This window comes from Channa argus, chromosome 14 (assembly GCF_033026475.1).
Source record: "Channa argus isolate prfri chromosome 14, Channa argus male v1.0, whole genome shotgun sequence".
NCBI classification, from domain to species: domain Eukaryota; kingdom Metazoa; phylum Chordata; class Actinopteri; order Anabantiformes; family Channidae; genus Channa; species Channa argus.
In genome coordinates, this window is record NC_090210.1 from 14628357 (window position 1) to 14651769 (window position 23413).

General features: G+C 37.1%; 1 protein-coding gene across 6 annotated transcripts; it reads right to left on the reverse strand.

Annotated features, from left to right (window-relative positions):
• Positions 1 to 839: 839 nt before the first annotated feature.
• On the reverse strand, positions 840 to 21965 carry LOC137098820 (casein kinase I-like). 6 transcript variants are annotated; one of them, XM_067475458.1, is made up of 13 exons: positions 21815 to 21965; positions 15891 to 15965; positions 14866 to 15341; positions 14531 to 14600; positions 14216 to 14364; positions 13877 to 14111; positions 12871 to 12956; positions 11869 to 11953; positions 11577 to 11725; positions 11150 to 11230; positions 6319 to 6420; positions 3916 to 4022; positions 840 to 1938 (listed from the first exon to the last, which is right to left on the reverse strand). In XM_067475458.1, exons 3-13 carry the CDS (start codon positions 15139 to 15141, stop codon positions 1884 to 1886), a joined length of 1395 nt encoding a protein of 464 aa, XP_067331559.1. In that variant the 5' UTR covers positions 15142 to 15341; positions 15891 to 15965; positions 21815 to 21965; the 3' UTR covers positions 840 to 1883. The 6 variants fall into 6 exon arrangements, with proteins under 6 accessions (XP_067331559.1, XP_067331557.1, XP_067331558.1 ...); XM_067475456.1 differs by having other exon boundaries at positions 15858 to 15965; XM_067475457.1 differs by having other exon boundaries at positions 15854 to 15965.
• Positions 21966 to 23413: the final 1448 nt, after the last annotated feature.

Here is a 23413-nt window from a genome sequence, read left to right on the forward strand (position 1 = left end):
ATGAAATTATTAAAATTATGTGTCCCAATACGTTTGTAGACAGAAATAGGGAAATGAAAGTGTACCAAGCTTCCAAAATAGACACAATACTATCATTTATCTAGGAAGGTCAAATGTGAAATTACATTACTGGAATCTGTATATTTTAGAGAGTCTACCACATTTCTTGAACAAAGTATGGCATTTTTTGACCATTTTTTACTGCTTTGATCTGATGCTTACCTGATCTATCAAAGTCCATTTAACATAAAACTTTGTTTGAAATTTTGGAATTTGTAGTTTCAAAAATTCCTCCAATTTAATGAGCGCACATCTGACCATAGTTAACAAAACAGGTTCTTCTCGAGTCTATGCTTGAATATCTTGATTAAACAAAAAATTATAGATAATCAGATAATATTCCTATAAACACCTTGTAAAGAAGCTTGTCACGACGCACATAAACTGATAACATCCTGCATCATCACATGACCCCTGCTGTTGATCCTTGTGAAGATGACATAAAGAACACCATCATCTTTATACTGTACCAATACTGTAGCTTAATAATAGGACAGGACTACCCTTTCACTTCATTGATTGAATCTGACCTGAAAGGATTGGCTGATTAATCAGTTAATCAACAGAAAACAGACTATTTTGACAATGTATGTTAGAGCCTAAACAACTAATTAATTAAATCAAGAAAACATTGTTTGAATAAATCATAATGGAAGTCATTTTTCACTGCTGCACTTTTGTAAGTAATAAGGTGGATAGTGCCAAGACAATATAAACCAAATTATATAGGCCGAACTACTTTAAAAATCATTTTCATTAATCCATTAAATAAAGCTCAATTTCTATTTTGTTTGGTTGTTTTTAATGGAGTTATTTGGCTTTCCATCCTCCAACTTAAAGAACAAGAGGAGAAAAAAGAAAAACTGAAAATTAAAAATACAAGTTATTAAAAAAAATACATTTTGAGGAAAACACTAAGAAGCTACTAAACAAACTTTTTGAACAACTCAAAAAGACAGAAAAAAAACAGGCTTCAAACTGCAGACAGTCTTTCTTTAGTTACAAATTAAAATGGAAAAAAGCATAGTTTATCATAAACATCTCTTTTAAACTTTTGATTCTGGTGGTTGTCAGGTTTTTCCTCTGAGGGAGAATGTGTCTGCAAAGTACACTGAGCCTGATCCGCAGCAGGAAATACACCAAGCTCCTCACTGTGTTCTTCCTCTCACTGTAAGGAATAAAAACTTTATAGACTATGTGGGAGAGCTGCATCTCTTTGTCCATAAAGTCTATTTAAGATGAGCTCAAAAAAGTTTGCAGTATGTTTGCACTGTACATGTGTTTTGTTTGCACCTGTGGCCCGACAGTCTCTTGCATTCCACGCTTTTGTTGTCCTCTCTTCAGCATCTCTTCACACTAATATATCTAATACTCTCTCCTCTGAACCAGTCAGTAAGGAAGAAAACAAAACAAACACAAAAATAAATCAATAACTCGCAAAGACTGCCAGTTAATCAACAGAATCCAGACTGTTGCACAATCAACTTGTCTTACAGTCTGACAACTGTTCATTTGCGTTCACTGTGATTTGTGTCGATCCAGTTTTCCAGACATCAAGAGTCCACTGCTGGTGCAACCATGTTCACATTTAAAGCTCCGGGGTGGAACTGCAAACACGTTCCTGTCTGTCTGGTCAGTCAAGAGCAGCAGAAACCAGTAGGTCAGCTTAGCAAACACATTCTGCTGGCTGGTGGTCCGGCCAGTCCAGCCGACCCAAGACAGAGGAGAGGGGAACTGAGACTTATATTAAGAGGACTAGAGAGAGACAGTGAGTGAAGGGAAAAAAAGCTGATTCAATAGCAGGGGGTTCCCATCTCATGTTTTTATTTGTGTCTCTGGAGAACTTTCCTCTTCCTCCTCTTGAAGAAACAGCAGCACCTGGAACACATACACAACATAGTTAATAATCTTGAAAACAATATTCGAATGCACTTCTTAATCTAAACATGAATATAAACCGTCAAATAATCTTTTGTGTTCTTAACTAACACACAAGTGTTTCAAAACAGATTCAGTAAGTACATGCCAATACATGGGTTCCCACCTGATGCACAGGAATTGTCACAATCATGTGACTGAATTAAAATTAGATTCTCTTCTCTATAATCTATATAATCAGATAATAATCAGATTAGAGGCAGAAATAACATCAAGATCTAATCAAAAACTTTACTGCTTTTTTATTGTAAATCAGAACAAAATGTATATGTTTCTGTATATATACTGTGTTCTGTGTTCCTTCAGCAGGAAGGTAAGAATGTGAGACTAACAACAACAATAGAATACCAGTCTAGAATACAAATTAGTGCACAAATGGATATAGTGGAAACATTAAGAGGTTACTTATTAGCTAGCTACTTACTAGTTAGAATTTTCTTTATTTATGAAGCAAGTTTTACTTCCGTTTTAAATAAATATGAGAGACAATTTTTGGGGTAATCTGTGTGAGAGCCCTGGAGCGGGCTGCATTGTTGACCAGGGATCAAAATCATGACAAATGTTGATATGTGTAGATGATATTTGACAAGTATTTTGCTAAGTGAGGCCTAAATATTGTTTCCATGTTAGACCATATTTGTTGAAAGGGATGCTTTGAGAAAGGAACACAAAAGTAACTGAAAAAGTCCCATTTGTCAGTCCTTCCAGGAATTCATGATGTAATCACAAGAATTAATGCAAATTCAATCAATCCCTGTGGATTCTGTGTAACCATCGCAAACTTGGGATCAATTTATCTGAAAACCGAGTTTGTAGAGCAGCCTCTTTTCTGTATGAGTGCGGAGCTAAACCAAGTGTCCTTGGCTGCAGCAGAAAAGAAACAGACAGCTCAGGTAAAGTCAAACTTACTCCTCAACTCCTGGACAATGCTCATTCAGGTAAATATTAGTAAAACACTAACAACCAAAAAGAATAAATGATCAAAAAACCCATTAAGCATTTATAAACATGCAGAAGAGCTCTTCCCAGAGTTCCGCATGTGTTAATCACAACACCCTTCTTGGCTTATCGGTAACTGCTCAAACCGCATCAGTGTCCGTGCAGCTAAAGCTGTATGTCCTTTTTGTCTGACCATTGTTTGACCAATAACATTTGAATTAACAATAATAGACTATACAGCAATTAGAAAAAAATTCCACTACAGCAGGTGCTTAAATGAAAATGCTGTAAATAAATTTAAAGAAACCATTCTTTCATCATTTGCTTCACTATATGTGAATACAATGGAGAATAGCCACCTTAACTTTACTACTGAACAAGTTTATTATCTTGTTGATAATTCTGCAGCCTCACTATGTACAATACTCGAAAGTGTTGCCCCCTCTGAAATTTAAAGTAGTAAACCAGAATATCATTATATTACTGCATTGATTTATTTTCTATTCTTGATTTCTTTGAGGGCGTGTTAAGTGTAGGGCACTCACTAATCACAGTAGGCTCCATAATATTGCTTGTTTTTGCCTCTTCACCCAGGATATTGATTTTTTTTTATGACTTTGTTCTTTTCAGTGCCAATTGCCAGTTGCTGCTAATTTTGTTCTAGCACAAGAACATGAAAAAATATCTGTAATCTTTGTCTACTTTTGTAGGCTTTGTCTACTTCCAAAACTTAAAGTTCTAACAAACCAGTTGTTGAGTGTATTGCACACAGTTTACTCAGTCATCAGGTGGGTTCCCCTTCCAGATTATAAAAACACTAGCAAGGCAGGTTAAAAATATCATAATTTCAGGGATAAGGCCACTTGGCCTTGAATTTCATACATTTTTAGAGGGCACAAAGGTCACTTGAATAGGTTATAACATCTCCCAGAGGTCTATAGGCATTATATTCACTAGCATGTGAGTGTGTCTCCTTACTTAGTATCATCAGCAACTTCCACCTCTGCATTTGCGGTGATTGGCGCATTGGAGTGTCCTGCGGTGGGGTCGTCTGTGTTCAGCTCCCCATTGGTTGAACTCATCACCTATAGGAGAGACATGGACAAGAGGTAGATAAGCAGATATGTACTGATGACATCTTGGGAGGCAATATTTAAAAGACTTGCATTAGGTCCACAGTAAGTAGATAAATCTGAAAAAGCTGGGAATGCACCACCACACTGGCATTTTCAGACCATTCAGATATATTCTTTCACCATTGTCCTTCAGTGAATATCACATATAAATTTGTCTATTTTTCTCAGGGCAACCATGTGACTTACAGACAAATGGTAAGCAGTGAGACAACCAGACTGATCACTTTGTTGAGCGTCTGTGTTGTGCTCTCCATTATCACAAAGGATTTTCTTTCCAGATATAACCAGCTTAATGTGGACGTGGTCTCAACAGTCCATAAAAGCTATGAGGCCTAGTGAGGCCTCTCCCTCTCACTCTCTCTCACACACACACTAATTGTCAGCATGTATTTTGTTAACATGCAAAACAGCCCTCTGCAGAATGGCTGACAATCAATCTGTTGCTTATTGACAATGACAACTTTTGAAATAAACCCATCGCTTTGTGCACATAAATCAAAACTGTCACTCTTTATGTGTCTAATGTGTGTCTTGGTGGAAACTAAAAAGTTTTATTGATATAGTGAGGTTTAAAGAGATGTAATGGATTGTGTCAACAAAAGCATTATATTGCCATTACTGGCCTTCATTTCACAATCTTCTAGCATACACTGATAAGCCACAACATTAAAACCACCACATGATGAACAGAAGTCTGCATGGGAAAGATGTAATGCTGGTCGTGATCAACAGGTGCCAGAACTCATTGTGTGGATGTGACATACTTGTGGATTTGAAGATAGTTATACAATAATTCTGGTGTCATTCTTTTTGTGTCTTTTCTCCCATAATTTCTCTTTTGTTTTAATGTTAGTTGACCTGTGGACTGTATTTGTATGACCGAATGCTGCACAGTACAACAGTAAACGCTACTCTTACCACAAAAATCCCTCCAAGAATAGGTTTATGCAATCCTAAACTGTACAGTATATACACACACTACTACAGACTACCCAGTTGTCACCTTTACTAGTCCCTTTGTCCATGAATTTAGTACATTTCACTTTATTGGTTTGATGGATGCAAACACTGATGTGCTTTTTACCAAAAGTAGTTCATGTCGACCAACTAAAACTACTCATCCTTAATAAAATGTTAACATGTTTTGTTTTTTGTTTTTTACAAAGAATATTTTACAAATTCTCAACAACTGTCAAATTTTCTGCTGGTATTTACCTCTGAACTTTTATCTAATTCCAAATCAATGTGTTGTAATATTATACAATTAGGCAACGGCAATGAAAAGCACAAGCACAGAGTGACATCCTATTTAGCGATAACCATCATTTACAATGAAATGCAAAATGCGTTAAATCTGAAAATCTATCAACAAAAATTCAGCCTACTCTCTATAGTTTTTCTACATACACAGTATAATAACCTGCTTCCTCTCTCTTTGTATTGCCTAGATAATAAACAGCAACCTACACCATGTAGGCTCTATAATCTCTCCTTGATCTATACAGTAGATTAAGTAAGGCATCACCCAGTAGAACCTAGATAACTTTTTTGTTTGCAAGAGGATTGTGTGTTTGTTCACATTACTATACTATGTTTGTAGTAAGATAAAAATATTTGAACTAGTCTCATTGCTCATACAGTTTTTCATTTAAATGTCTATATCTTAATAACTGGCACCACGCTATTACCGCTGCTATTTATAAATCTAGAGATTGCCATAAAACCAGTAATAAACATGTATGAATACTGGAAGTACTTTCCAAGGTTGCTGAGAAAGTTGTCATTGAACAACTAACAACGCATAACTTTAGTTCACATCATTTTCAGCTTGAAGCAAATTAACTTTAGAACAAATCTCATCTTACACCTAAATGAGGAAAAAAAAAATGTATATGGTCAAAATTATAACTTGGCACTGTAGGGTAATGGAGAAACACCCTCTCCTCAACTTTCCCATTTATTCAAATTTGTGTTTTATGTATATATTTGTGAAGGCCTGGATTATGTGACTATAAAGCCATAGAGATTATCCTCTGTGAGACATCATTCTGCACCTTAGGCATTCATTGCAAGTTATAATTTATTATTAACAATTAACTAACAATTTTCAAATGTTAGGGGACTACTGAAATTAGGAGGAAGTTTAAGGTCAGCCCTGCTGCAGAGACAGAGAAGGTCATGCAGGCAGACAGACAGTTAGGCAGACAAACAGGAAGCCAGCCGAATTATCACTTCCTCTTAGTACCTGGACAGACCCGCCCAGTCTATCAGCAGTGAGATGGGAGCCCAGTAGCTCACGATTGGTCACTGGAGTCGGCTGGGACTCACTGCCTTTCCCCTCTGGAGACTAGAGGAGACGGAAGCCGATCATAGGAGACAGAGGAGGGGAGGATGAGAGAGTAGCACAGAAGGGTAAAGTGGAGAGGAAACATGAGATGACAGAGGAGAGAAGATGAGCAGATAAGAAGGAGTGGTGGTGTAAAGAGTAGATTGGCGGAAGGATCAGAGAATGTAGAAAGACAAAAGAAATATTTCAAATTCAGTGCTTGCTGGAGGAGCAAAAGGAGGGTGGGCACTCAAGTGTGCAGTACAGTGAGAGTGCCCACATGTGGAAGCTCCATGCAAAAGGAGGGGAAAGACGTGGTCTCATATCTGTTTTCCTTAAGCTCAAATGCTTAAAACCTGTGTATTCCAACCAGTGCAGTTGTGTTAAAAAAACAATCACTCTGAAATAGGCTAAGAGTAACTAAGGAGTGCTACTTGTCTCAGTATAGAATTAATGTCAAATTACATAAAGTATACTAAAACCAACACATCTGACTGCTAAAAAAAAGCAGAGGTAGACATGAACTCAACACACTGCTACTAAGACAGAAGCAAACTGTAAAAACTGATGGAAAAGGTGTTCATTCATAGTTTGGATTTAAAACTTTTTAAGCTGAACATAATGACAGCAGGATGATATCATGCTGCAAATATTTCACCCTAAAGGGAGCAAATGAAACCCTTACGCAAGCCTCCTCTCAAACATACCATCATAGGTATGTTTGTTAAAACTACCAAGTCATTTTCTCAACACAGCAAATTGTAAGTATATACATTATAGACTATATCCACCTGGCCCTTTGCAACAATATAATATGTAGGTTGTATTATGGATATGTATATAAACTTATGATTCTGCAATATTCAGTTTTAAAAAAAAAAAGATAAAATTTATCCCAGGAGTGGTAACAGTAAACCAACAGTAAACCAAGCACCATTTAGAAATACAGTAATACACCAGCATAGCCTAAGAAACGGTAAGTGACCATTGAGGGAACTAATTGCTAAAACAATGGTAGGCATATACTTAAACTTATTAACTAAATGGAAAAATTAATTTTACAGACTGGCAAGAAAATGTTTGGAAACACCTGCACACATTTGTATGTCTATTATCTTTCATTAGTTTTAAAATAAATGGATCACAAAACACACAAAATAAACAACAATTGATTTTTAAGAATATTTGAGCAGAGAATAATGGTCAAATCAAATTTTAATGTTAAAGTTTTCTTTTATAAAGAAAATTGCCCTTTGCGAAAATAACTGCCTAACAAATCTGTGACAGTATATTGATCAGTTTTGCAGATAACAAAACATTGTCTTGCTGCAAAATAAAGTTAGCCTAATCAATGATTGGCCTGAGTGAATGGCATGACTCTGCAGTATGGAGTGGTATCTATGCTGATTGAAGATGCACACAAAGCAGACTACCCTCTCTCCCTTTACTAAAGTTACCCCAGATAATCATGATTCCACCTTTTTGCATTATTAATAGAATCAGGCAGACATCTATTATCTTTTCTTGAGTTCTGCATCTGACAAGTCCAAACCACCTCAAATTTTGACTCATCAGCTTACAAGAGTTTGTTGCAGTCACCTAAAGTCCAGTGTTCGCACATCTTGGCGGAATGAATTCTCTTCTTCTGATTTGCCAGACTTGGTAGGGTTGGAATCTTGGCACCTCTGTCCATGAGGCCAGCTGAACTAAGTCTCCTATGCAGTGTCTGTGCACACTGGTGTTTTCTTGTTTTATCTAAGAATCTAGCCAATTCCTAGCTTTCACTACTCTAAATTTCAGATTCTGTATGAACGTTATGATTTGGCACATGCTTTACATCAGAAGCCCTTCCTGACACAACCCTCTGGATTAATCCAGACTTCGGACTGGGACAAGAAGAAAATGCCTCCAAAATTGTGCCCCCTTGTGGGTGCATTTCTTGAGACTACAGTGTATACCTTTTAAAGAAATCTTACATTTTCTGCTATCTGTCATAAGGAATAAGAAGAGAAGAACAAGAACAAACTGATCAGTTTTTAAGGAAAGCTGTTTTGTGTTTGGAACATTTTTAATTTTAATTTAGACTGAAAGTGACACATCACACTAACTATGGAGGAAAAGACAATGATTAACTTGTATTATTGGTTTACTGGACATGAATTCATTTTACTATGTTTAACACCTGGGAGGTATAAATGTGATCAATTTTAAAGCAATCCCCAATTTAATTCTGAAAAATCTGATCAATAGTATTCCAGAGGATTGTCAGGCATCATTACTGAAATTAAAGTATAACTTGCTAATTGATTTTACCAAATATTCCGTGCTCAAATATGCTTAAAATTAATAGTTTGTATGTTTTGTGTTTTTTAATAAAATTTGTATTGAAAAAAACCAAGAGGATAATAAAAAAAAAACTAAAGTATGTAGATTTTCCCAAACTTTTTTTTGTTATTGTATACAACTGTTTTCAATTTCCTGGTCCCTGGTTTCCTGGTAGCAGTTCTGTAAGGATAAACGGTCCAAAATTTCTCCTGAACATTGTGCAGGTCTACTCCAGAGCTACAGGAAGCACTTGCTTGAGATTAATGTTGTCAAAGGTGGTTCAACTGGTTATTTAAACACTGTTGCCATTACTTTTTCCACCATAGAGTTCATGGCTGTTACTTATGCAGAAAACATTGCAAGCATTGCAATTCTTTTTCTTCAAGGTGTATATACGGAGGTGTTTTTTTAAGAATCCCGTTTTAAACATTTAACACACTATTTTAAGTGAAAACAGATCTCGCCAAAGTATTCCAAATTAATTTCATATATAAAACTGAAAATACTTGATACACTATATTAGTACTCCTACTTTATCTTAAAGAGCATTTAGTTTCAAAAGTCACACAAATTATCAATCATCAATGAAGTGCATTAATTGTGTTAAAAGGATTGTACTGTAAATACACCTGTATCTGTATCCTTAATCAGTATCCTGGTCAAAAAGTACACCATTAAGACAACCAACAGCAAACGCCTCTATTGTTAAGGTTATGGAAAAGCAGAAGTCAGGGAAGGATACAAAAACATTTCCAAGTAAGGGAATATCATGTCACATGATATAAACCTGCCTACAGAAGCCCATTATCAAAAACTGAGTGACTGCACAAGAGGGAGACTAGTGAGGAAGCCCAACAAGACACCTATACTCCTCTGAAGGAGTTACAAGCTTCAGCAGCTAAGATGGAAGAGACTGTACAACTGGTGCCTGGGGTTTTCATTTGTCAAAGCTTTAAAAACGGGAGAAAAAAAGAGCAGAGGAAATAAAAAAGGTCATAATAAACCTCATCTACAGATTGTCAGAAGGTATGTGTGAGACACTGACGACATTAAGAGGTTTCTATGATCTAAGCAATAATTTCTATGTGTACAGTCTGGGTTGACACAATAGTGTCACAGTCATGCTACTGTTAGTTTTTTTAGTTATCTATCTATCATCATAACTGTTATTTACAACAACGGTGTAAAAGTGAATTACACTCAGAAACTGTAGGGGGAGACGATTACCAAAAGGTACAAAATGCTGCTTATTGGGACTTTAAGTTATGACATTAACTTTACCACAATAGTCTGGTTTGAATTAAAAACAGGAAGCTTGTAGGTAAATGTTTAGTACACAAAACCAGGAAAAGTGAATCTCACCAACACTAAGTAATGGATAACTCTGTACCTGTGGCAGAAGGGATGAAAGTAAAGATCAGGCAAAACAACTTGATGTTTCTTGTTACTTCTCTCATCCAGTACCTAATTTTACGCAACTTACATATCCCCATAATAAAACACAAAACTGTTGGTTTGAATCGATGAGTCTAATTAAAACTCTGGTCACCGGCTAATTGAGTGCATAAAACCTGAAACACGCAAGTAATACAAGGTACATTAAGTTTTGGAAAGGTAAAATAATTTTAACATTGATAAGAGTTTGGCAGTGTTTACAATCAGAGATACAGGAATATCTTGGCAGATGGTTATACTATGCACTCTGACAAATTAAATTCAGGACTTCTTTATTGCAGCCCTGCTGCTTTTTACTTAAGTAAACAGCCTGAATATGAGCAACACTGATGCATCTTACCTCAAGCCTGCAACTCTCATCAATGTTGAAATTATTTCATGATTACAAAACTTAATGTACCTTGTATTTATTGCAAGTTTGAGGTTTTATGCAGTCAATTAACCAGTAACCAGAGTTTTAATTAGACTAATCGATTCAAACAAACAGTTTTGTGTTGTTTTATGGGAATATGTAAGTTGCCTAAAATGACGTACTAAATTGCTTTTAATTTACTAACATTTCTCTCTGTTGCTGGTCTGAAGTGGAGTCTCACTGGCTACTGGATCAATAGATGTGTGCTAAACAGGCAGGAACTACTGACATCCTCTAGCAAACAATCAATGTGAGAAACATTACTGTCCACTGTGAGTCTCTGTGAAAAGCATATAATGTCCAACCAGGGTTCAGCCAGGCATTAAACTATACCATTAAAATTGAATAATGTCACTGAGGAGGCACAAAAATATGAAATTCTAGTTTGTTTACATTCAATCTTAAACCAATTAGATCCAATTGCTCCAGTGATGTTGGCATCTTTAGTCTGACAGAAAGCAAGTTACTTTCTCTACAACAAGTCCAACTAACTATTCGAACATTCTACTAAAACATATATGGCAACACAAACATGATCTTGTTACAATTTGTGTGTACCTGGTTTTTGGTCTGTGCTGTTTTCTCTCTGTTGCTCGTCTGAAGTGGAGTCTCACTGGCTACTGGGCCAATAGGAGTGGGCTAAACAAGAAGCAAATGAAGTCAACATGGGGTCAGAAAAAATTTTAGGTTATTTAATATTTCATTATTTGGACTTGATATCCTATTAGTTATCTCTTGGACTGCATAGAGCTGTAATATTGGGTGTTACACCAAGTACAATTGTACAATGGTTCATTTAAAAAGGAATAACAAATGTGTTGAAATTGATGGCAATACTGTAAAGTTGTGTATGATTCAAATATCAAATGCAAAAATTAAACCTCAAGTTACTCAACCTATTATCTGCTGACCTCACTCAAGCACCCCTTAGACAGCTTGCTCAGCTTACTGTATATGCAGTACATGACACCCACTCCACACTAACCAGTGGCTTCCCAGTCCAGTCATACTGGTAGTCAAAGATGTATCCATTTCTGTCAAAGAGATCTGTGAAGAGTTTCCTCAGATAGTCATAGTCCGGCTTCTCAAAGAAGTCCAACCGACGGACATATCGCAGGTAGGTGGCCATCTCTTCTGTTGTATCCACACACAGAGATGTGCACATATGTGAGCACAGACAGGCCCCCAGCCCACACATGCACAGATTCATACAGAGAGAAGTTAGTGTCAACAACAAAAATGGCTTTTTTGTAAGTGTGTGTTTTGCATGTACAAACCTGGGAAGCTCTCACAAAGGACCTCTATTGGCGTGTCTCTCTTTGTGTCTCCTATCTTCTGATACCGTTCTTTCAGGGTATCAGCCTAATCCGAAGAAAGACAAAAAGGAATATATTCAAAACTAATAACAGATGGATGAAAAGTGTGGACAAATGAAAACAAAGGGGGGGAAAAAAAAACAATGGTGAGATCAACAAACACACTACTGAGCTCAACATTAACTCTTGCCCGCTTGCCCGGGGAAAGTAAACACTACGTTTGGGCAAGTGGAATGTGTCATGCAGTTATCCTGTCTGGCAAGTGAAAAATAAATGTGGATCAATTTAATTGTGTTGCTCCGCAAATAATTGTGTAAAATCATATTTCACCGTAGAGCTGCGCACAGAATATTCGAAGTGTTCACAATCTTTGATTTCAGATAAACCGATTCAACATGTGTGAAAACGCATATTTTTACCAAAGTGCAGAAAATACTTATGGAGTAGCTTAACATTTAGCTGAACTTTAAGGAAGATGTACAGCCAGACTAGAGATATTATTTTAAAGTGTCAGATACACACTTAATAAGTATGTTATTTTTTCTGCTGTTCATCTCATTCTCTGGTTTTATCACTACTTATGCTTCACTAAAACACTGCCTTCTCCAATCAACAAAAATCATATACAACCGTGAACCCTTAAATTATTGTAATACAAAAGCTCACACCTGAAATTTCTAAAGTGACCTAAATCTAAAAGTCATGGTCATACTTTTATGACCCTGATATTAGTGGACAAGTTGAAAACTAGAGCCTATATGTTATTTTTTGTATATTCATAAAATACAACTACTGTCAAAATCCGTGTTTATTTCATTTATCTGTTAATTTGTCTACATTTCCTGTTTCTGAGAAAATAGTTTGGCTACCGGGCAAGTTAAAACTTTTCAGCTACATGCCCGAGGGAAAGTGGTCTAAAAAGCCTAATGTCAAGCCCTGCATTAGATTTCCAGTCTACTTTACCTTGAGTCCCTGCCAGGGTAGGCTGCCTCTCAGGAAGTACATGAACATGTGGCCTAGAGCTTCCAGGTCATCCCGCCTGCTTTGCTCTGAAATAACAGGGAACAATAAGATAAGCTTTATCTGCTGGACTGCATCACAAGTGTTAAATTCAACACCTCTGGTTTGCCAAGAACACAAACTCTATAGTTTAACACCAAGACTGGTGCATGCAACATTGCTCCTAAGAGAAAGAGACAAATTATCTTCATTATGATTGCATTCCTTTATATTTAAAATTTTGGCAAAAGGTATGATATTCAAAAAAAATAAAGTGCAGAAAACCTGTACATTGCTACTTTCACCCCTAACATTTTCAAAAGCTTTAACTTATACAGTTAAGAACAGATTTCACTGACTAGTCTAAAAAATGCCAGATGCAAGCTGTGCTGTTAGACTTAGGATGTGTTTAACCAGATGATTATGTTGCTATTCACTTATTTTAAAGGGCGACTTCCCCAAATTACCACTTGCTCTTTAAATCTTAAGTTTAGGGTTTAAATGTATATTCATGCTTTTCAACTTCCCTCTGACTTCCCTATATTAAAATATATCTCCGCTTCTGACTGAAAAACGTCTCCAGATGACATTACCCGGAGGAGTAATGTCATGAGTATTAAGAGTTCAGATGATATCATCTAGGGGAGCTCTGGAGAAGAAGGTTAACCATGATAACAAATTCCCCTGTTTAAGCAACAAGATGACATAACTTGAACTGAAGGTGCCTCCAAGTGATCTCATCTGGAGGCATTTTCCAGCTAGAAGTAGAGATATATTTTGATATAGGGAAGTTAATGGTAGGTTTAATGGCATTTACGCACATGTACTACCCAAATTATAACCAAGTTCAAAATCAGTGAAAGTGCCCTTTAATGGAACTCCTGCATTGACAAAGTTGAAATTCTGAGGCATAGGACTACAGCAAAAACCATAGCAGTTGGGGGAAACTTGGAAAAATGGGGCAGCTCACCTTTCCCCAGATGTGTATTGATGCTCATGTATCTAGCAGTTCCAGTCAGACTCTTGTGTTCTCTATATGGGATGTGTTTCTTAGTTTCTGGGTCTATGTATTCCTTTGCCAGACCAAAGTCTATGATGTGGATTGTGTGCTGCCATTTGGATCCAGGTCGGCCCACCAGAAAGTTCTCAGGTTTTACATCTCGATAGATTAGGCTTCTTGTGTGGACAAATTCCATACGGGTTATCTACAGATACCACAGTACATTTAAAACAGTGAAAACAAGGGGTCTTTTAAAGAAAAGAAACTCAATTCAGACTGGTGAAAAAAATGCTTATGTGTTAGTCTTACCAGTTGTATGGCTATCATGAGTACAGTTTTTAGCGAGAAGGTCCGGTCACACAGGTCAAACAGATCCTCTAAGCTGGGTCCCAGTAGCTCCAGAACCATAGCATTATATTTACCGCATGGCCCAAAGTAAAACACCTGGGGTACACCCTCTGGTGAATGGATAGATGTCTTTATGTATAAACATGATAATATTGGTCTTAAAGCATTTGCAAATTGTTGCATGGAGTCTTCTATCATATTTTATGAAGACCTCTACATCAGACGATGAAATTCACTTCTCACAGGAGGAAACAAACTAAAGAGAGCAGTACATACCTGAACTTCCCAGCTGTTTGTAAAAACGATATTCTAGGTGAAGCTGTGGTGCCCGCGACTTGATCGGCTCCTGTGATGAGGATTATGTTTGAATTATATTTAGTCACAAAATAAAGGAAGTAAAATTAATAAAATAAAATTAAAGATACAGATTTTCCTGACAACCATTAGGACTAAATCTAATAAGGGTAATTTAAATACCAAATACCATATTCATCTCAAACTTTTCTTCCAATATTTTGATGATCATCTCAATTAATAGTCATCTCCATATTAACTGCGACTCTACAATAAACTACAATATTATAAATTACTAGAAGTGAATGCATTTTTACCAGTTTAATAGCCACGTATTCATTTGTGTACAGGTTCTTCCCAAGCCGCAGCTCTCCAAAGTTCCCACAGCCAATCTTCTTTCCAACCCGGAAGTTTGGTCCGACCATCAGAACCCCGGAGTTGGAACCAGTACTCCGGCCACCATGCCCTGATCGACTGCTTGTTTTTCCAGCCATTCTCTTTCCCTCCTCTGTCTCCCCTTTTTCTCCACTTCCCCCACCACCCCCACCCCCTCCACCACCGCCTCCTCCTACTCCTCGCTTGTCAAAGTCCATAAGTTTGTGGTAGCCTGGTCTCTCCACGGTTAAGCCAATTCCATGCAACCAAACAACTACCAAAACAACTGCCTAGCGGCTTCACCGTCAGCCTATAGACTGATCTACACTGGGCCAGACTATGAGCTCCTATAGAATTAGGGTTTGATTTTGAAGAGGGCAGAGGTGGGACAATCAGAAGTGAAGATGAATTTGGACAGCTGAAAGAGGAAGTCAAAGGAAAAAAATGCAAAGTTAAAAAAAAAAAAAAAAACTGGGGCTTAGTTAGGCTGAGCTAACCGAGTCCTTGTTAAGAAAGCAAATGGATGACAGAGAAATAAAAAGATGATGGGGTAAGGGGCCACCAGTGCATTCATTTCCTCATTCAGGAACTAGAGATGGCATTTGAGGGAAGGACGACAATGGCCTGAGCAGTCACCATATGTAGCTAGCCATATGCTAACATGATATATTAAGCAAGGAACCTACACTAGCTTTAGGGTCAGACATCCCAGACCACCATGACAATACCCTGTGGTCAGCAGCAACACCCATTCAGCTGCCCACGTTGGGTTAAACCAAAGAAAAATGAAAAGGGGGAAAATAGTTTTCCCGTCTTTACATCTGACACTGATATTCATATATTAACAAATACCATTTTATTTACTGTCATGAGTCTTAGTTTGTAGTTTTAGATCAAGTGATCCTACAAATAATAGACCTCTGTGTTTACCCACTGTCACATGGACGCTGGTAAATATGTCCCACACCTGCTTGGCCCTATGGAACACCAGGGGAAACTTTGTGCCTTGGATGCGAGGACAGCTGAAGTTTCAATATATCACCTGAAAGGCAGAAAGAAGAAAAGAGATCGTTTTGCTTTTAAATGGAAAGGATAGTGCATTTAGACCAAATATAAATAAACATACATATATCTTTTGTGATTTTCCTGAACCTTACAGGTAAAAAGTAATATCGCACACTGCTTCTGACCAATAAATGTTAGTGTTGTGAATCCTTGGGCAAGGATTTAAACTGTGCTAGTTGACAAAGTATTTAAAATGTTTCAAAAGTATGCATCAGTATTACATTTAACAGTTTTTCTGTATGCTGACCTCTACTTAGAGTATGAATAATAATGTGTAGGACCACAATAACCAGAAAATTATAATTGCTGAACTTTTGAACACATGAACCAACTGATTCCATTGGGCCTTTATAATTATCCTGTCTACATCGAGTTGTTCCTTGTCTTCACACTTTTTCTCTATACCGCCAATTTATCTTTACCTTTCCTCCTCTCTTAACCCATTTCCTCAAGTCCTTTATTTTCTTTTCCTGCTGTCCACAACGCCACTAGTCTTTTTTTTTTTGGTATTCTACAAACAGTGCTTAAACCTGAGTGGATCATGATGAATTGGAATTAATGTTGAACAGCAATTACTTTTACTAAAATTACTGCAAGGCAGAAAAGAGAATACATATCAGAGACCACCCATATGACCATTAAACCGATTGAGGCAGAAGGACTGAGTGGAACAATCACTGTTGTAGCGGTCAACATAGCCAAGACATGCAGTTACATTTCTGGGGAGGTGTAAGTCAGGCTATATTGTGAGAGTCTTTGGCAACAAAAAACCTACATGAAGCCTACAGCACAGGTTCAACACACAAGTATAAATCAAGTTGTCTTGGCTGTATGACTTGCATTGCTGTCACATTCAGGACTCATGCAGTCTAGTGGAGGTTTTCTATTAGGGAAATCTCTGTGCTTGGCTGCATATATTCATTGTTCATCTCTGACCAGTCTTCCTCTCCCTTCTTAAAGAATATTCGTATTGTCACCAATCATTATACAGGTATTAATGCGAACAATGAAGCATCTCTATTTACTTAGTTAGTGCTTAGTTATCAGGATGCAGCACTGACTCACTCATCTGTTGTTGCCATAGACCTGCAGTGTCTAAAAACAGCAGACACTCCACTGCACTGGATAACATAAGTCTTTATTCCAACACCAGTAACCACATTATTTTTTTTAAAATGCAGCGCCTCATGTAACGATTCGTCACTTTCTTGTACTTCAGCCAGTGAACTCTGAACTACAAAGACTCTGAGAAGTGTGGACAATATTTAGAAAGATCTTACTTTTTGGAATTAACAAACCTAGTCCACTCAACCACGGGTACTGTGCTAATTTTCAGCACACTGACAGAGGCATTCAGTACAAGCAGAGAGGTTGGAAGTTCTAGCTGAGCTCAAAGCAAATTAAAACATGTGTGAACGCATTCTACACAATTATTGAAAGTCAACGTGTCAGCCTGGCCTTATAGGTGTGTGCCAAACTACACTGTGTCTAATAAATTCATGCTCTACAGTACAAACAAAATACAATTCTGCCTATAAAATAATTAATAATATTGTAATAGTACAGTACTGCAAGTACAGACTGTTCCTAGCAGAAGAAGTTTTACTTAACAGAACTTTGAGTTAGCTTGAGAATAAGAAGTTTATACCTACATTCAGCTAATACATAAGCAAATATAGAACATAGAGGAGGACAACTGTGAGGGGGAGGAAATGTCTAAAATAGTGGACAATGCTGAGTTTAGTGATTCATCTTCTTTAATGTTATTAAGAGGAATAACATGAGGCCCTGACAGCCAAGGTAACACTTACTGTCAGCAGAATAACCCAATTTTATCCGTATTTGTTGGAATTTTCTGAATTTCTAAAACACTACATAAAAATTGCTCTACTTACAAATTAAAACATAAATGTCGATGTACATCTGTGGTCTTTTAAGCTGCTATTGAGGGCCAGCTCTGTCCTGGGCTACCTAGAGGAGGTGGGTGAGAAGAGGATGTTGGCCAAAGTGACATCCATTATGGAAAATACCTCTCACCCACTGCATCTGACAGTGTAGGCTCTGTGCAGCTCATTCAGCAGCAGACTGATACATCCTCAGTGTAGGAAGGATTGGTACCGCAGATCTCAGATGTTTACACTCAGATTTCTTTAAACCTCTAAACTAAATGCATCACACTCAGGATACACTATTTGTAGCCAAAAGCAGCTGCAGTATGTGTCAGAAATGCTGATGCTACTACGAATCTAACACAGTGGCATTCTGAGAAACCTGAAAGCTCTGTGTGACAACTTCAACAACCACACTGCAGATGCATTAACTCTTTGCCTGAGAACCTGGATTTTTTGTTTCTGTGGGAACCGTGCTTGGGCAAATCCATCAAATAAGAGAATTAGTTTAGGCAAAACTTAACAGGGTAACAATATCTGATTCCTTAATAAGATTAAACATTCTGCCTGGCTCAATTTAGATATGTGCTTTTAATTACATCTCTGAGGCAGGTCACACATACTCCTGCACACCCACTTCTGCAGAGACTTCTGTCAGATTGAGCTACCCAAAGCAAAAATCAACACCATATATAAGAAACAGTTAGGCCTGCACAAAGTAAGCCACTCAATCACTCCCACACACCATCTTGATTTCAGCTTCAAAAAGAGTTTGTATCTCTTTTATAAATTTAATCTAAAAGAATGAGCATTTGCTCAAATGCAAAAATAATTTAAGTTTGCTGTGTTTAGTGATAATTCACTTGCAACAAAGCTGATAATTAAACAATTTTTACTTCATATTGCATAGTACCTCTTTTTTTTTTTTTTTTTTGTCCTTTCGACTTATCCCATGAGTTCAGGGTCGCCACAGCGGATGATTGTCCGCATGTGATTTGGAACAGTTATTTTTTTATTTATTTTTTTTACACCGGATGGCCTTCCTGACGCAACCCTCTCCAATTTCTACCAGGCTTGGACTGACACTGATGGGAATGGGCTGTTGGAGGTTCAGTGTCTTGCCCAGACAGCTGGGAACGGGGATTGCACCACTGGCCGTGTGGTACTCGGACGACTGTCTTACCAACTGTGCTACGCCCGCCCCCTCATATTGCATAGTGCCTCTATATCAATAAATAAATTCTATTTAGTTATATTCTATAGTCTAAATTTGACTTTCTCCAACATAAACCCCCTTAGACTCAGACAGTTAGTTTGAGGTTATGTTCTAAAAAAGCTCAGTTTTAAACTTGGTAATTTTTTGGGTCGCATCAAATACTGTTAACACACAAATGCCTCTTTAATACAGTATTGCAAGTCAAGCTTTCCTCTTAACAACATAGTGTATTAACATACAGAGACAAAAAAAAAAACTATATAAAAACAATACGGTTATTAACAAGTATTTTCAATATCCACTAACATCCTAACGCCAATCCTGGTTTCATGGTCCCCTCTTGTCTGACAACATCATGCACTGAGCAGTTTAGATTTGGTAGTTTAATACACCCTCTAGCCTGCATACAATCTCACACTCAACTGAAACCACTACACAGCTCGCCACAGGCTACAAACCTGACCTCAATTACAAGGCGATTGGGAAAACAGATTCATCCGTTTTGCCACAAATCTGACACCTAATGCACAGAACAGGTTCTTAGATTTTTTAAAGGTAGCCTGACACTTCATACACCATGTGTTCGTTAAAGATGAAAAACATATTTTAAAGTAGATCTTTTCATAATATTTGGATATTATCAAATTGGAAAAATGCCTAATAATTTTTTATTTTTTTAATTAAGCTTTGTTTCCTTGCCAGTGTAGAACATGTATTTTTCTTATGTTATTCTACATACCTAAATCCTTTTAAGATTTATAGCGAACACTAACAAAGGGTCAAATATTTCATGAAAACCTGAAAATACTACTAATGTTTGGGAAAACAAAAATGTATAACTTTTATATTTAAGCATTATCAGCAATCAAATTTAAAGTTACAATGTGAAGCATAATGCACACATTTCTTTGTTTTTTTTAACATAGAAACATTCACCAACACTTAATGTGGAGAGATGCAGCGGAAGTATCAGGGGGAAACAGACTCACTTAACAGCACTGGCAGCGTTCCAGTGACACTTGCTCCTAAAAGCATTTGAGCGAGCCTCGCCCTTCTAACCAATCAGAGAAAAGCAACAACTTCTGCTAGACGAACAAGATGATTATTATTCTTATTTACAGTAATTGATTGGTGGAGGGTAAAGAGCAAAGCAAATCTGTCTTCGCGTCTCACATTAGTGCTATATAAAGTTGCATAATGTAACTTTAAGGAATTTAAGCCACCACATTGGCCGCTTTAAAGAAAAGGTCAAATCTCCTTGAGTTTTATCCCTTACATTGAGGCACTTGTTCATGTGGTCTCAGATTTTTGAAACCCATCAGTTGCACATCAGCCGCAGCTACGTGTGTGAAACCTAATGAGCACCCACTTATGAAACACAGAACATCCCCTTCAGCCACCTGACAACAATATGCAAGCACTGCTTACTAATAAAAACTTCCTCTGAACATTTCCTGACAGATGAACTAAAAACAATGGGCTTGGGCTTAGTTATTATTGTGTTCTCTCCCTGCAACATTTGCCATTAACACTGCTGGTCAAAACTACTCTACTATAGCCTTTCAATTAAAATCAACAGATAATCTTTCATAGTTCACTCTAGCTTTAATCTAGTTAATGGCAATGCTACACTCTATATTTAAATACCAAAATTACTACAACAACTGCTGTCTTTGCATTGCCAGTCCATGGTGTCCTACATTAGGTTTTGTTGACAGTGTCGGGTATGATATAACAAATGTATTATCTTTTAAAGGCAGATTGGTATATCCGTTTGATTGGCACCAATAGCAACTAGCTACTACTATTGGGAATGAAGTCATTTATACCAAATCAACCAACCTGTTATTTCCTATATCTTTTGTAAATAGTTTTGAAGACATTTTAGGCGATGTGTAGCTTATCTTGCCTTGGCCTTGTCTCACCACCCACAATCAAATGATTAACTTGGCTGCACCACCTCCTACTCATTTCTCAATATCACTTTGTGTACCAGTTAATACCAACACAAGAGACTATAGACCACAGCTTTGATCGTGATCTTAGGAAGGTGTCATTTTAATTTTTGAAAAAGAAGCCTTCGAGGTAAAGAACTCTATGGCCAAAGGGAATAGATCTTGCTAGGACTGCTAGCGTTAGCTGATCTGACTGCAGTAGATTCCACATTCGCAAATTTCTTGCAATGTTCAATCTGAAAACTAGCGTCATAGGGCTTCATTCGTTGTCCAACGTTGATGGTGATCTAGTTTGGAAAACCGTAAAACATGGTCATACTGAACATCAAACTATCAACTGATCTGTATAACGCAGGAAGTTGACAAGCTAGGTTTAGGCCAGAGTAGTTTGAGTGTTTGGCCCGAGTGTAGTTTGACAGCGTTAGCTTCATTGAAAGAACTTAGAAGTAGCTAAGTGGAGAACATGTAGTGCCAAATGAAATAAAGAATAATGTCATACAACTATAATATTGACAAAAGTGCACTGATCAGTTGGTGAACCACACCAATAACTAGCTATCGAGCTGGCGTTTATTAGCCATTGTAGTCGTAGCAAGACGTTGCCAGATAGAAAGCTAACCTAACATTAGCTAGCATGTTAGCCAGACAGCTAACTAGCCAATGTTGGCTAACGTTGAAATTCTACCCATACACAGAGTCATTCATAAGCACAGCCAGCTAATTTTACAAACGTTTGTACAAAGTTTAAAAAAAAGAGTGTACATACCTAAACAGATTTTCTTTATGTTGCTATATTTCTAACTTGGAATAAGTTGTTTTTACTCTCTTCGTCTCGCTTTCCTGTTCATCTCTTTTTCTGTGGATGTTTGGCTAACCAGCTGAAAAGCCTCGCCACCGACCATAACGCAATTTGCGTTAATGTGGCCAGATACGCACAGTAAACTGAAGAAGCCAGCGTAAATGTCTTTGAAGAATATAGATAGAAAATCCGTGTGCGCGTATGTTTCTGTGTGAATATGCGTGAGAGGGGGCGAGCACACTTTGATTTATGGAGAAAAGAAATTTTAACTTTCCCCAGCACTTACTGAAATAACCATATGTTTGTGTTTTTTATACTCTGCCTGTTTCTAACATCTATATGCAGACGGAGATACACAGTGTGATTATATTGGTCTGGGCTCTAGTACGCTAATGTGAAATTAAAATTTAAGGATAACTCATATAAAAAAACATTTTGCATACGAAAAATCACTGTATTAATTAACCAATTATCTCGAAGCTGAGTCGTGGTTATCGGCAATCAATTGTCCAATTCATTTTTGGAACCTTCATTTAACAAAGAATTCCCATTCTCTTTCCCCCTCTTTCCTAGCTGTCATATGGACAATGACAAGTCAAAAAACACTTTATTCTGAATGAATAAAACTAGAAACCAATGTATAGAGGTTTAAATAAGCCAACAGAAAAACAGGTTACAAAATTATAAATGCATACTTACTGTTATCAATGCTTACTTACTTATTGTTGGCTGACAATACAAAACCCTAGCAATTGCTGTTCCAAAGACTATTATTAGATTGTTCTCCTACCAACCTCAAAAATTCTTAGGACTGCCCTAGGGTAATTTAAACAGATTTCTATGGATTCCCAACATTTCTAATTTATTATGTAGTTTTTTTCCTGTAATGAAGCCAAATGTGTTGTTGATAAAGCAATATTTCAAATGTTGCTACAAATGTTCTGTTGTTGGCATAGTATTAATTCTGTCAGTGTTTTATGGATGGGCCCACAGTTTGACTAAAAATACACTTGTGACCAAATGTCAAGACATCAACAATTCAATAAACTGTTATTTTGAATATGATGTAATGTGCATTCTGAGTTTGTTTGCAATTGATTTTTTTTTTTTAAATTAGATGAGCCATCTAAATCTGCAAAATCTAAAGGATCTAATGGATTCTATTAGCTTTTCAGTGTGCGAACAGTTTGTACGCAAAAGCTCTGCACTGAAGAAACCAAACAGGAGGAATGTCTCAGGACAGAATCAGGAGGGCACTTTTATCTTAAATACAGAAGAAACACGTTTTAAGGACAATAATATCATTTTAGACAGAGAGGTTTGAGAGATAGGTTAAAGAATTCATCCATGCTTAAGTCTAAAATCCTTCCATAAGAGAGATAGAGGCCTCACACAATCGGTTTGCAGTTTTGCCCTATGCCTTTGTGTTCCAGCATAGGTGCACTGGTTGGTTTCTGATGTCCTTTTAATAACCTTAAGAGTTTAGGGGAAAGGATGGATAAGGATGGATAACAATAAAAATGACTGCCTGATGACAGCCTGATAAAACAAAAAATAAAATAAATA

Excerpts from the sequence above, each read along its gene's own strand:
- LOC137098820 (XM_067475458.1), bottom strand. The coding sequence starts at position 15,141 with ATGGACTTTGACAAGCGAGGAGTAGGAGGAGGCGGTGGTGGAGGGGGT. Across the intron at positions 12,957-13,876 it reads CAATACACATCTGGGGAAAG|AGCAAAGCAGGCGGGATGAC; the intron begins GTGAGCTGCCCC and ends CTGTTATTTCAG. Across the intron at positions 1,939-3,915 it reads GAAGTTGCTGATGATACTAA|GTGCTGCTGTTTCTTCAAGA; the intron begins GTAAGGAGACAC and ends TATGTGTTCCAG.